Consider the following 14,110-nt stretch of genomic DNA (forward strand, 5'->3'; position numbering starts at 1 on the left):
TACAATTGTTATTCGTTAATAAACTTGTTATTGTTTATAATAGGACTTTTTCATCACTTAGTTTAAGATGATTCATAAAACAGAAAAATGAATTTCAAATTGATAGTTTGCTATTCTATTTATGCATCACACTTTGCTAATTTATTAGTTTTGAAATATTAGTATTTTTAGTAAAACTTGGACTATTATTACTTATGCAATATGCTGAAGTATTATAGTCCATCAACTATCTCAGAAAAAAATATAAATAAACAATAATAATAAAAATATATGGAATCTGATGGAAAACTGGATGGTTTTGAAATCATGCCAGAACAACAAAAGGGGGGAAAAACAATCAGACAATGCTTTAACCCTTAAATGCATGATTTTCTAAAAACACTTTAAAATACCTTCTTTGGCTTCAAACTTCCGTTCAAATTGAGAGAAAAATACTTTAAAAATCATAGTTTATGATTTGGGTATGCTTCATGGTCGAAGGACCGCTCGGCAAAATCGCACGTTAACTGGAAAAAACCATAATTGACCATCAAATGTTCCAAAATATTGATAAATAGCAGAGGGCCCTAGGCCAAATGGTTTTTTGGAGCCCCTCTGTATTTAATCCTCACCAAGTGATAGGAACAGGGGGCCCTGGGGGGTCATGTTATTCAGTCAATTCTTACAATTTTAACCATTGACATTTTAGATCATTTGGGGGCCCCTAAAAATCGGGGACCCTAGGCCACGGCTTAGTTGTCCAATTCAGTAATCGGGCCCTGATAAATAGGGCAAAAATGCCCGACTATTTTAGTACTTTATTCATCATAGAATTAAAAGAAGCAGGCATTTTTTAGTGCATGAAACTGACAAAAAAGTCTGACGAATTCCGAGAAAAAATAAATCTATTTTTGTTCTACATCCAATTAGCGCAGTTACAAGTTTAAAATTCATTTGATGCAGGCCTCCCAGCTTCGTGAAATGAAAAAAACAGGAGATTGAGCCAAAGTTTCAAGGGAGAAAAAGGTGGATTTTGGATGACGTTATTTGAGGAAAAGGTATGATTCTATCCAGCATTTGTAGTTCAAAATAGACTAATTTAATACAAAAACAATTCTAAAAGAATCCTCGTAAAAAAGCATACAAGAGACACATGCTTTATGAAACATTTGTTAATTATGAAAATCAAAAATACAATATATATTTGTATTAATACATTAGTACTAAGACACTTATGTCATCTGAACCTTAATTTTAATTATGTCAATAAATTGAACAAATATGTAATGCATGTTGAAAAAAAAACGTTGTCACAGAATTTTCTGCAGCAGTATATGTCAAATAGAACAATTAACTTCTATTTCATTTTTTTTTTGGGGGGGGGGGGGACAAAAACCCCCAAGCAAAGAATGACAAAAAATACCCTTGTAATTCAGCTAATTAGGTTTTGCACAGTGCATAATTGACGAAATTATCAGAAAAAGGGCTAGCTGGACACAGATGCTAAAAGATTGCTGTCCAATTATATGAAATGGGATAAAGTTACGCAACCCCCCCCCCCCCCATGTACAAACGAAAGACATTTAGTGCCATTGGGTCTCGAAGTGGTCAAGAAGCTATGACGTGCAACCTATTAGGTTTCAGAAGAACGAATTTAACTTTAAAAATGTAAATCTCGATAGACCAAGAGGAACTCATGATGAAGTAAAAATCAAAATAAAAACGGGAAAAATTGGTACTTAAACGTAAAACCGCGAGAAAGGGGAAAAACAGGAGAGTCTGCAGGTCTGTATAATGGCATCTCCAGTGAGGTTTTGTTGATTATTTGCAGCTACAAAGCATCAATTTGTTCCTACAGTATTTTCAGAGAATAAATTAGCTACGTTGCCCAACATTAATTTACAAATATAAAATAGTTTGCTGCTTTCCATCCACTCTACCCCTTCCCTCTCCCTCCCATGAAAATGAGGCTCTGGGGTTTCGGTCTCCATTTCGTGAGCCTGTGATATTGCCTTGCTGGGAATTCAATATTAACACTACAGAACGATTAAAACCAATTCATTTCTTTTGTCCACAAACACATTTTATTTCTCTTTTATACACCAGATGGCAGCACCAGTCCATTTTAAATGTCATTGCAGAGATGCAGGAAGGCAATTTGGTACTACTGTCCAGATTGTGGCATTGGCCTCTGCATCTCACGCTTTGAAATTCACCACACAAGTAAAATTTACTAATCTTTACTTATTTTACACAAAAGATTAATAAAATTCTCCTTTAATGTTTGCTTGCTAGATTTTCATTAAATTTTAAATTTTTTAAAATTTTAATATAAAAAGTATCAAAAATTAAAAATTGAATGCACATGTTTGTACACCTTATTTTTAAATAATTTTCTTAAATAAAAAATAGACACTTTTATGACTGTTTTCTTGAAAATTATACGATCGTTAAGGGATCAAACTTCTCGGGCTCAAAACGAGTGTGTGTGTGAGAGTGAGGGAAGGTCACCTTGATGTGGGTCTCTGGGACGTGCTGTTTGGCAAACTTGGCCAGCTCCACCAGTTCAGGGATCATCTCTTCCTGGTCATAGCTGTTGGTCAGGTTCACCAGGGTGGTCACACAGCCATACACCACGGAAAGGTCCCCCGTCTGAAACAGAAATACAGAACAGTCTGTTTATCTATGTACCATCTGAAACAGAAATACAGAACAATCTGTTTATCTATGTGCCAACTGAAACACAGAACCAGCTGTTTATCTATGTACCGTCTGGAACAGAAATACAGAACAATCCGTTGACCTATGTACCATCTGGAACAGAAATACAGAACAATCCGTTGACCTATGTACCAACTGGAACAGAAATACAGAACAATCCGTTGACCTATGTACCGTCTGGAACAGAAATACAGAACAATCTGTTTATCTATGTACTGTCTGAAACAGAAATACAGAAACATCTGTTTATCCATGTGCCAACTGAAACACAGAAACAGTTGTTTATCTATGTACCGTCTGAAACAGAAATATAAAACAATCCGTTGACTTATGTACGTCTGGAACAGAAATACAGAACAATCCGTTGACCTATGTACCGTATGGAACAAAAATACAGAACAATCCGTTGACCTAAGTACCGTAGGACACCTAAATCTCCATGGAGATTCGATCCATTTTCCTTCATGTTTGGTAAAGAATAAGAGTTCACATTTGTTACATTTTGTTCAAAAGTGTATTTAATTATAAATTGTAGCACTACACAATTGTAGCTTATGTATGTACGTATGAATGCTGTGTTATGTTCTTTGTAAATGAAGCTGATAAAGTTTTTCTTCTTTTATTTTATTTTCCTTTTTTTTTTAGAAATTTAGTTTTCATTAAAGTAAGTAGCATGTTTTGAAATTTTTTTTTGGAAGGAACTTTTAGCTATCATGAAATTTTTCCACTTAAAAAATCGACTTTGAAACAACACAGTGCACATTGCTTCGATTAACATCATTTCAAAGCTTCATACGACACAATTTTGATATGGCACGAAGCATAGTTTCGATACGACATGACACATATTCTCTCAGTTCATGTTGAGTACATACATAAAAAAACATAAAATAATTATTTAAATAACTAAATAAAAAAGTCACGTATAACAAGGTTTCGGTACGACAACGTTACGTATTGTCCTGATCAATGCTACGTTGATAGACGTGGGATGTCTACTGAAGTAAAGATATACAGTCGGACCTCCATATATCGAAGTAGCAAATTGCCGGAAAAAAAATCGATATATAGAAACGATCTTATTTTATCCTAAAATATTAAAATTAAAGCTAGCTTTCGTGTATGAAACCTAATTTCTAATTTATACGAGCATCGGATTAACTGAAAATTGATAATTAAAAAAATACATTTTTACACCTTCATACATCTTCATTCTTCAGCAATTCAACTTGATCCGCAACATGAGGGGATTTTCGTTTCGAAAAATTGAGAGAATAAGTAAAAAATTAATCTACTCAACTTGAATGATTTTTACTGCAGCTGAAACGACTAGGAACGATAATCAACAGACAAAAGGGATGACTGATTTTACAGTGTTACTGGTTACAACTAAGATATTTGAAATAAACTTGAGGGAATTTAAGAACTCTGGAACGAAACAGCGACCTATCTACACACCCCTGAACCCCAGATTCCTTATGAGTTTCGTAGCAACCTTTAGTGAACATAATTTTCTCCCCTAACCTTTATTTTTCATGAGACAAACAGTCTAAAGAGGAAAGAAAACCTACGAATGTCTCGAAAAAAAGTTCGATATATAGAGATTTTTTTGATACATAGAAACAATTTTTCCATGTAAATGAACATAGAAATTTGCTGGGATTTCGATAGATAGAAAATTTCGATATGTGGAAGTGCGATATATGGAGGTTCGGCTGTATTATCATTATTTTCTCAGATTATGTAATCTTTAGATTTTGCTTATGTTATGTTATTGTTCCATAATGAACACTAGATCTTGTTCCTTAAGTATTCTTGGAATAGTAAACTGCACGTGTGTGTTGCCCATGTCATTATTACAGGAAAACACCTGACGTCCATCTTTCTACAACAAATAAGGTCACTTGCAACCGCTTCAGGCTAGACCACTGAGGTTAATTGATCGGGTAGCATTGGTATGCTGATGTGATCGGGGATACGATCATGGCTATTATCGGTTGATAGCTCACCTCTTTTTGCAAAGCCTCAATGCGTTGTCGTTCAGGCAAGTCAACTCGTTTTTGTTTAAAATACACCGCCAGCTCAGTTATTTCATCCGAGGACTGCAGTTTCGTGCTTTTTAGCACTCATCAGCCCGGAATAGGAATCACATGAGCTGGAGGCGAAAAATCTCTTAAGGGAGCCAAGAAAGCCAAACAAACGGGTAGCTAATGCAGAATTAGCAAACCAGATGAGCGACCGCAGCAATGTTGCGGTTCAACTCAAAGATTGATGGCAAAGCTGAGGTATTTTGTAGTAAGTTACCGTCCTAAAACCAGGGCTAAGGCAGAAATACTTAAAATACACCGCCAGCTCAGTTATTCCATCCGAGGACTGCAGTCCTCGGATGTGTATTTTAAGTATTTCTGCCTTAGCCCTGGTTTTAGGGAGGTAACTTATTACAAAACAACTCGTTTTTGTTCGATGAGCTTCGGCTGTTTGCCTTTTTGTTGTAAAAATAATGTTAGTTATATATCGAGGACTTTGCTCCTTCACGAACGAAAGCCGGGTTATTAGGGATTTAAACTAAATTATTTATCTAGGTCGATAGAGTAGTTGCAATACTGTTATATTTTTATTTACTTTTTATAGCCATTTATATTTTATGTCGTAATAAACTTATTCTTGTTAATTATACTTTTTGTACTCAGTCATACATCTTGATTCACGAACTCGAAAATACACTCTGCTAAATATATTATGTTTGGGTAACACTTCATTTTAATCAAACTGTCCATCCAACATACCTACACATATAAAAATAAATAAAATAATAATCAAATTGAATAAATAAAAAAAGTCGCACTGCAAGGTTTCGACGTAGCACGGCACAAACAACTTGATAGACATCGGTAAATGATATTTAACCGCGTTCTCATTCCTAATGTAATGTAAAATCAACTTAGATTAACTTCTCAACTCTTTCGGCACATGTAAAGTTTCAGTTTTAGGTTGGCATCCTTTGATGCCCAATCGTATGCAAACGAGGAAAGTATAATTAGTGAACAATTCCAATCAATCTCGCTCTTTCTTTTGTATTTGTCAGCCTCTCGTGTGTTAGGTCCGGTAGGTGTCGGGGAGTTGCGAACTCCTCCTTTGCTTATGGCCAGGATTTATTTTTATTAAATTATTTTGTAAGTTTTTTTATTTTAGTTTCTATGAACCAATACATTTTTGGTACCGTAAACCGGGGTTACTTTAGACTGACGGGGTAACTTTGTAAAAACCTGTTTTTTATTTTTGAACCGCTTAATTTTAAAATTTAAGCCGGCAGGCTAAATTTTACAATTGGCGACCCCCTGGTGGACTCAGGGTTTCAAGAATCACTTTTCAGAGTGCGCTGACATCGCCAACTGATTGAAACAGTAAAATGGTTTTGGCAACACTGATTTATGTGGGGATGGGGTAACTTTATTACAAACCACCGAAACAGTCGTTTTAGATGGAGAAAACACGTTGTTACAAAGTAACCCCGGATGATGGGGTAACATTAATTTTTAAAAAAATGACCTCCCTCCCTCCCTATTCAATATATCGAAGAATTTCAAACGGCAATTTAAAGCTGAGATGTTAAGCTATCGTTTGGTTCAAGAATTGTTGAAATATCTTGAAAAATGAGGGTGCTACAATACAAAATATACGAAACCTGTATCAAAGTAACCCCGGTTTACGGTAAGATTTTAAACAAGTTTCCAATGTTCATTTCTTCACATTGACATTCATTCTGCATCTTCCACTGTGTGGTATTGTCTCTGCTTGTATAAGCACGTAATATTGTCCATCGACTTACGGAACTTAGCCTTTTGGCTTTTCGTTTGAACATTGTAAGTTACTCACCCTGGCCAGCTCGAAGAGCGCCGCCATGGCCGCCTCGTCCCGGATCAGCTCCTCCTTGACGTCTGCGTCCAGCGTCAGGTAGGACAGGCCCTCGACGGCCCACTTACGCAGGTCCTTGTCCTTCTTGGGGTTGACCAGGAACTTGCGGCAGGCGTGGGCCAGCTTCATGGAGGAGCCCTCGCTGAACAGCTTGACGGAGGCGTCGAAGCCGCCGCTGGAGCCCACCTTGCACAGGCCCACCAGGGCGCGCACCTTGATGGCGTCGTTCTTGGACTGGTAGAGCTTCTTCAGGATGTCCGTGCCCATGGACACGATGGTGGTGCACTTGTCCTTCTTGGCCGCCGCCGCGATGATGGCCTCCGCCGCGACCCTCTGCAATGGGGATGTTGGAAATCAGCCCGACTCCTTTTATGGGTAAATTTACGTGAGGAGGAACTTAGATTGGGTCATTTTTTTTCTTTGTACCTTCGTACCGTTACGGAGGAGGCGAAAATTTTGAGAAAATTCTCTAAGGTCGAAATAAAAAGGGGGCTTGTCCTGAATTAAATGTTCAAGAAGGACTGAATACAGATCATCATATTTCAAAGTAAAACCCTACTTTTCTACGAAAAGTGTCAGGAAATAGAAAGCATAAATAAACACCCCGAAGAGTTACGAAAAGAAAAATATTGCTTAAGAAAAGAATTGTAACTAATGACCTCACTTTAATCAAGAATAATATAATTTTAAACATTAGGTAATGAACACTGGTTGTTTAATATAATCATACAAATCCAATGAAAAAAAACTCATTCCTTCAATGTAGTGAATGGGGCAGGACGAGGGGTCATTGTTTTAAGCTATTCAAATCTCAGGCTAACCTGGAAATTAGGAAAAACTACTACTTTAGTAGGGTCGTGGACACTTGAAACAGCTTACCAGAAGCGGTGGTAATGAGCAAGGGGGTGGATAGCTTTAAGAGGGCCATTGTAGGACCAGCCCAGCTGGGCCAAGAGCATGTTGCTGGTCGTCACATTTGTATTTGTATTTAACTCATTCAGATAACTTATTACTCTAACTTTTATCTCGTCCCATCCCGGTCCGTTTCAAACTTAAAAAAAAAGCAGACATCTGTCGAGAAACCGAAAGTTTTCGCCCCTACTTGTTTCGAATTCGAAGAGATACAACTATTATTTCGAGTAGAGAGGGGACTCTGATGCGGTTTTCGGGACCAAAATGGACGTACCTGCTGCAGCTCGTCGTCGCTGTTGGCCATGGCCAGCATCATCTCCACCACCCCCTTCTGTCCCAGGCAGTGGTTGCCCACGTCCAGCGGGCCCTGCAGCAGGGCCGTGATGACCGCGGTCGCCCGCACCTTGCTCTCGATGTCGGGCCCCTTCAGCTTCTCGCCGATGAACTCCATGACCTTCGTGCGGTACTCCTCCCGCGCCCGGTCGTGGTCCATGGAGTCGTATACCCGCTCCAGGGCCACCGCCACGTGGGTGGGGGTGCGCCCCGACACCCGCATGCTGCTCTCGTACCGGATCTCCCGCAGCTCGCTCGACACCTCCAGCATGTTCCACAGGCCTGGGGGGAGGGAGGACACACTCTAAGTCAACCAGAACAGGAGGAATCGAGCGTCGACTCCAAATGTGCCATTTAAGAAGAACGTCGACTCTACTCCAATATACTGCCGTGTGCAGGTAAATGGCAGTAACTGCAAATTTTTCATTTTTCTTTTTTTTTTGCATTTTTGTCATCTATTGTATGCTTTTTTTATTGTACAAACTCGCTTATTTGATTTCCGCTGAAAAAACGCGCGAAAAAACGTCGAATTCCAAAATTTCCCTATTGTTAGTATTTGTTAAACTGTGAGCTTTTAAAAGTGCTCAGCTTATTAACTTTAAGTGGAAGCTCAACCAGGACGTATGATACTTCATGTAAAAACATATTTATCTTGTGCAACATCATGAAGAGCCAAATTTAAAAAGTAACTTATTTATTATGGCTATGATATATACAATGACATGTTAAAGGGAATATTGAGAATACGCTCTTTACATTAAGTAGCTCATAATACTGTAAATGACTTCTGAATTTAACATTCTAAGTCAAAGTATGAAACGTTAAACATACTGAGCTATGATATTCATATCAAGAGCAGTAAGCCGAAACTATCGGCAAAAACGGACAAACTCAACTGAGCTGCCGAAAGAAACAACCAAGTCTGACTTGGGTTGCAAATTGAAAAGGGAAGAGAATGAAGCAAAGTGCCGGGAGCTTAAATGCTACCGGCAATTTGCATATTCTGCTGACGCGATCTCGTTGCAAGAAGGAATGAACGAATGAAAAACCTAATGCAAATTAAGGTTGCCAACACTTTTGGAAAATAATTTACTTCCTTTCGTAACAGTATTGAATCCAAAACGCGTTTCGTCAAATCTCTCGAGAACTCATTTCTGCCGGTACTGCCGTTTACCTGCACACGGCAGTATACTCCATCATATATATTTTGCCGTGTGCAGGTAAAGGGCAGTAACTGCAATTTTTTCATTTTTTTACATTTTTGTCATTTATTGTACGTTTTCTATATTGCATGAGCTGGTTTATTTGGTTTCCTCTAAAAAAAAAGGTGTGAAAAAGACGTCTCATTCTGACATTTCCCTTCTTTTAGTATTGAATCCGAAACGAGTTTCTTCAAATTAAAAAAAAAAGGCGCAAAAAAACGTCCCATTCCAACATTTCCCTACTGTTAGTATTGAATCCAAAGCGAGTATCTTCAAACATCTCGAAAACTCATTTCTGCAGATACTGCCGTTTACCTGCACTTGGCATATTGTTATGTGTATATACAGTAGACACTTGTTTTACGCAGATTTATTTCACACGGTTTTAGGGTTTGACGTTTGGACGCAAAAATGGAGAAAAAAAATGGAAAAAACGGCAAAAACCTAATTGCAAATAAAGTAGCATCATAGTGTTAATCAAGAAATAGTGACACTATAATATAAAGAATGCACTTTAATGTTTTAGTTATGTCTCTCCATGTTACTTCTAGTTTATAAGGTGAAAAATAAATTAAGAACAAATGTTGGGATTGCAAAACTTAAGATTTTAAATGTTTGCTAAAACAATTTTTTCAGGAATGAGCCAACTTTTATTTTATAGTTGCATCTTGATTAAGTATACTTTATATAGATATTTAGTATTCTGTAAAAAATGCTATAATAAACAAGTTAATAACATTTTCATTGTAAGTTAATTATTTGTCCTAGATGTTACAAACTGAAATTTTATGTTAATGTTTAAAAATTTAAAAGTAAAAATGCTCCATATCTTTAAAAGTAAGTTAAACCTTAAATTTTTTTTAAACTATAAAAGTAATTAAATTAAAATTTTTTCAAAACCTTTCCATGCTTTTACTTTTATATAAAAAGGGAAAAAACTGTCCGTAAGTTGTTAACACAAAATCTATTTTCGCCACTTTGGCAAAAACTGGCAAAAACCTATTTTTGCCGGGCGATAAAAACCGTGTTTTTTTCCGCTCCCGGCAAAAACTTGCCAACCCTGACATGAACTATGAAGAACATTGACTCTACTCCTATATACTCCACCAATTATATTCTGCCGTGTTCAGGTAAAGGGCAGTAATTGCTGATCTTTAATTTTTTTGCATTTTTTTCATCTATTGTACGTCATCTATATTGTGCAAGCTCGTTCATTTGGTTTCCGCTGAATATAAAGGAGCGAAAAAGACGTCTCATTCGGACATTTCCCTACTGTTAGTGTCGAATCCAAAACGAGTTTCTTCAAACATCTCGAAAACTCATTTCTGCAGATACTGCCATTTTCCTGCACTTGGCAGAATTGTTACATACATGCATCTACAGTGGACACTCGTTTTATGCGGATTTATTTTATGGGGTTTTGATTATATGCGGTTTTAGGATTCAACGGTTTTTATTTCATTTGTGTCGATGAGCTTTGATTTTACTCAGATGTGGCATTGCAAACCCCCAGATAAAATTCTCTCCTCTTTCAAAATCCAAACACCTGAGATGGCAGATAACCAGCAATAAACTGTATTTTGGCGTGTAAAAAACCGAGCTTAGGGGACTAGGGACATCTTTTGAGATGGGTTCCAGAGCTCTTTCCAGAAGTAAAGTTATTCAACTCACACAATTCAGAGCTCACTGGAAGAAGTATTTTAGAAGTCGAAACCAAGGAGGATATCGACTTCGATGACACCCAAACTAAAGCTTTCACACTGAAAATTTTAAGCCATTCCTTGATAAAAGCAAATGATCTCTGTTTTATTAGGGAAGGAAGATCCCATCATTGAAATTTAGTCAATGATCATGGAAGCCTCAATGCCCCACAAAGAGCTACAAAGGAAATTTTTTTTATTGAATGCCAAAAGAATAACACAAGCAGCTCTTTTTTTACAAACACTAAGTGTGATTACAGTTAGTACTATGTGTACAGTTAGAACAGTTAATACTATGTGTGATTGACAGTTAGTACTATGTAATAAGTTGTAATAAGTATTAGTAAACTTACAAAGAACACATGAAACTTATTACATAGTATTTATCTCTCACTAGAATGAAGTGCTTTTTTTATCAACAGAACCTAACCTTTATTTTAACACTATGATTAAGTCTTAATTTATGCTGTTTTGATTAACGTGGCACTATGTAAAATGAGAGTCTATTGTATATGTATGAATTAAATGTATAATATATTTATATATGCATATTCTATTCTACTTATTTATTCATTCTTCGGAATGCTCGGTTTTATCACGGTAGTAGTGAACAAAACACGAAGTGAGTGCTTATTACTTTAAAACATTTAATATTTTATGAAACATGTCTGCATGCATGCAGTGCAGCAGAAGTGCATGCAGTGCTGTGCAGCAAGAAACATGTCTGCTGAGACACATGCTGTGTTGGACATGTGTTGGACTGTTGGGAAAGGCTGTTACCTCAGCAGATATTTGAAGCAAAATGGGAAGGAATATCTTGATCTCTATATGTTAAAAAAAATATATCATCAGAGAAATTGTGAAATTCTGCCAAACTTGGTACAAAATTACTTTGAGCCCTAGGGGTTGGAACCTGGATTTTTTTTTTTTTTTTTCAAAATTTAAAATTGGCATTTTTGTAATTAACTTTTTAAGCTATGATTTCAGATAAATTGCCCATTCAAAGGATGAAAAATTTCCCACACCTCTTAACACTCTCTTTCATTCAAAAGAACTTTTTTTTTTCTGCATTTGATTGAGCTTCTTCCAATTTTCTCAATTAGATAGAATAGCAGATGTCAGGGTTTCAATTTTGGTCAAAATCTTAGGTTAAACTCAATATCCTATAGAGCAAACTGTCACTAGAGACTACGCATTTGTTTACGACTTTTGAAACGTTAAAAAGAGGATGTTTTGCTGCGCTCAGAAACCCTTTAGGAATAGCTGTGAAATATTCTATAAGTTAGTTTTGTACCTTCGATTGGAGAACAGTGCTCTTTGAAAAACATATTTTTTTTCATTTAAGTTAAACCTGAAATTCAAGTCAAGGCAGCGTGCGATGCAGCCTGAATGCTGCAAAATAAGTGCATAAACAAGTTGAATGCCACTTTGCTTAGTGCACATTTTGTTTCATGTCTTGACGTGACTTACATTTTCCTTCACAGCATTGAATTTTTACAAAATAAAATTTTTTATTTAAACAACCGATTTTGTAATGCCTCCGAAGTACCGAGAACCATTATGGGCCACTCCACCATCACAGTCCAACTCTAAAATTTCGCCAACATTTTGTTACACAGTGAAACCTGTGTAAGTTGACCACTTGCGGTGCAATACTTTGGTGGTCAACTTAAACAGGTGGTCAACTTATAAAGGGGGTAATGATTATTATTATTATTTTTTTTTTTTTTGTAAGTCTTGCACCATGCATTCATTTTTTGACTAATTGACACTTACTCTTTCTGTTCAACTCACTTTCATTATTTAGCAGTACTTTGAATCAATAATATAAAATGTTATTCGAATATTTTTAGAGATTATTTTCCCAGAATGATGTATGTTATGCAAATTTAAAATTTCAGTAAATTGATCAAAAAAAAAAGTCTTATTGTTTATGAAAAGTTACTCATTTTATATTAATAGTTCCTAAAAATTTATAGTTAATCAAAAAATAATTTTTTTTTCGTTTAACAACAAAAGAAAAACCAGTTTGGAGAATAAAAAGGTTCTTAGTAGTTTTCCCATGTGGTTAAACTCAAAAGGAGGTTTAGTTATGCTGCTGTTTCATTAGTTGGTAAAATGCTGGTCTGGCATCAAAAGTATTCTTGGAAAGCTATAAAAAAAAAATAAAAATAATAATTTGTTGAATAAAATTTTAAAAAATAAACCAAGTGGTCAACTTACAAAGGGTTTTTTACAATACTACAAACCAAACTTGGGGTTCATTAGTGGTCAAGATAGAGAGGTGGTCAAGTTAGAGGTTTTCTTTCATTATATAAGATAGGACTAATTCCGTTCCTGACAAAAGCGGTCAACTTAGACAGGTGGTCAACTTACAAAGGTGGTCAACTTTACAGGTTTTACTGTACATCTTAATACAGTCGAACCTCCATATATCGAACTTCTACACATCGAAATCCTAGCAAATTCCTATGTTCATTATATAGAAAAATTGTTTCTAGATACCGAAAAAATCTCTATATATCGAAATTTTTTCGAGACGTTCGTGGATTTTTTTTTCCCACTTCAGACTGTTTGTCTCATGAAAAATTAAAATTAGGGGAGAAAATTATGTTCACTAAAGGTTGCTACGAAACTCATAAGGAATCGGGGGTTGAGGGATGGGTAGATAAGTCGTCGCTCTGTTCTGGAGTTCTTAAATTCCTTCAAGTTTATTTCAAATATCTTAGTTGTAACCAGTAACACTGTAGAATCAGTTTCAAGTCATCCCTTTTGTCTGTTGATTATCATTCCTGGTTTTTTAGCTTCAGTAAAAACCATTCAAGTAGATTGATTTTTTACTTTTCTCTCGATTACACTGTCAAAACAAAACCCCCCTAATGTTACGAATCAAGTTAATTGCAGAAGAATGAAGATGTATAACGGCGCAAAAATGTAATTTCTGTTTTTTTTTTGTTTTTTTTTTTCAACTTTCATTTAATCCATTGCTTATATAAATTAGAAATTGGGTTTTTATACATGAAAATTAGCTTTAATTTTAGTGATTTAGGAGATTTGTACGATAAAATAAAATCGTTTCTATATATCGAAACTTCTATACATCGATTTTTTTTTCGGAAATTTGCTACTTCGATATATGGAGGTCCGACTGTATTTTACAGAAGAAAGCATGTTTCTTAATCTTTATATTTTGTACAAAGATACTCCAGTGACACAGTTATATTTTTATTAAATACCTTTGGCACTTTAAATTTAATTTATTTGCAAGCACCACGTATGGGACATCCGAACTCTTGTCAATTGCTGTATGTACTTGATATTTTTGCTCTTTTTAATGTAGCAATGACG

General features: G+C 35.9%; 1 protein-coding gene across 3 annotated transcripts in view; it reads right to left on the reverse strand.

The window, feature by feature from the left end:
- The window catches only part of LOC129216857 (protein unc-45 homolog B-like), a 98,517-nt gene that overhangs the window by 17,347 nt on the left and 67,060 nt on the right, over positions 1 to 14,110 (reverse strand). For all 3 annotated transcript variants that reach the window (XM_054851072.1, XM_054851069.1, XM_054851070.1), the window contains exons 8-10: positions 7,802 to 8,142; positions 6,577 to 6,948; positions 2,491 to 2,631 (exon numbers count right to left, since the gene is read on the reverse strand). In XM_054851072.1, the coding sequence (XP_054707047.1) occupies positions 2,491 to 2,631; positions 6,577 to 6,948; positions 7,802 to 8,142 (854 nt within the window). The remainder of the gene's footprint in view (positions 1 to 2,490; positions 2,632 to 6,576; positions 6,949 to 7,801; positions 8,143 to 14,110) is intronic.

The sequence above is a fragment of the Uloborus diversus genome, chromosome 2 (assembly GCF_026930045.1).
Source record: "Uloborus diversus isolate 005 chromosome 2, Udiv.v.3.1, whole genome shotgun sequence".
NCBI classification, from domain to species: Eukaryota; Metazoa; Arthropoda; class Arachnida; order Araneae; family Uloboridae; genus Uloborus; species Uloborus diversus.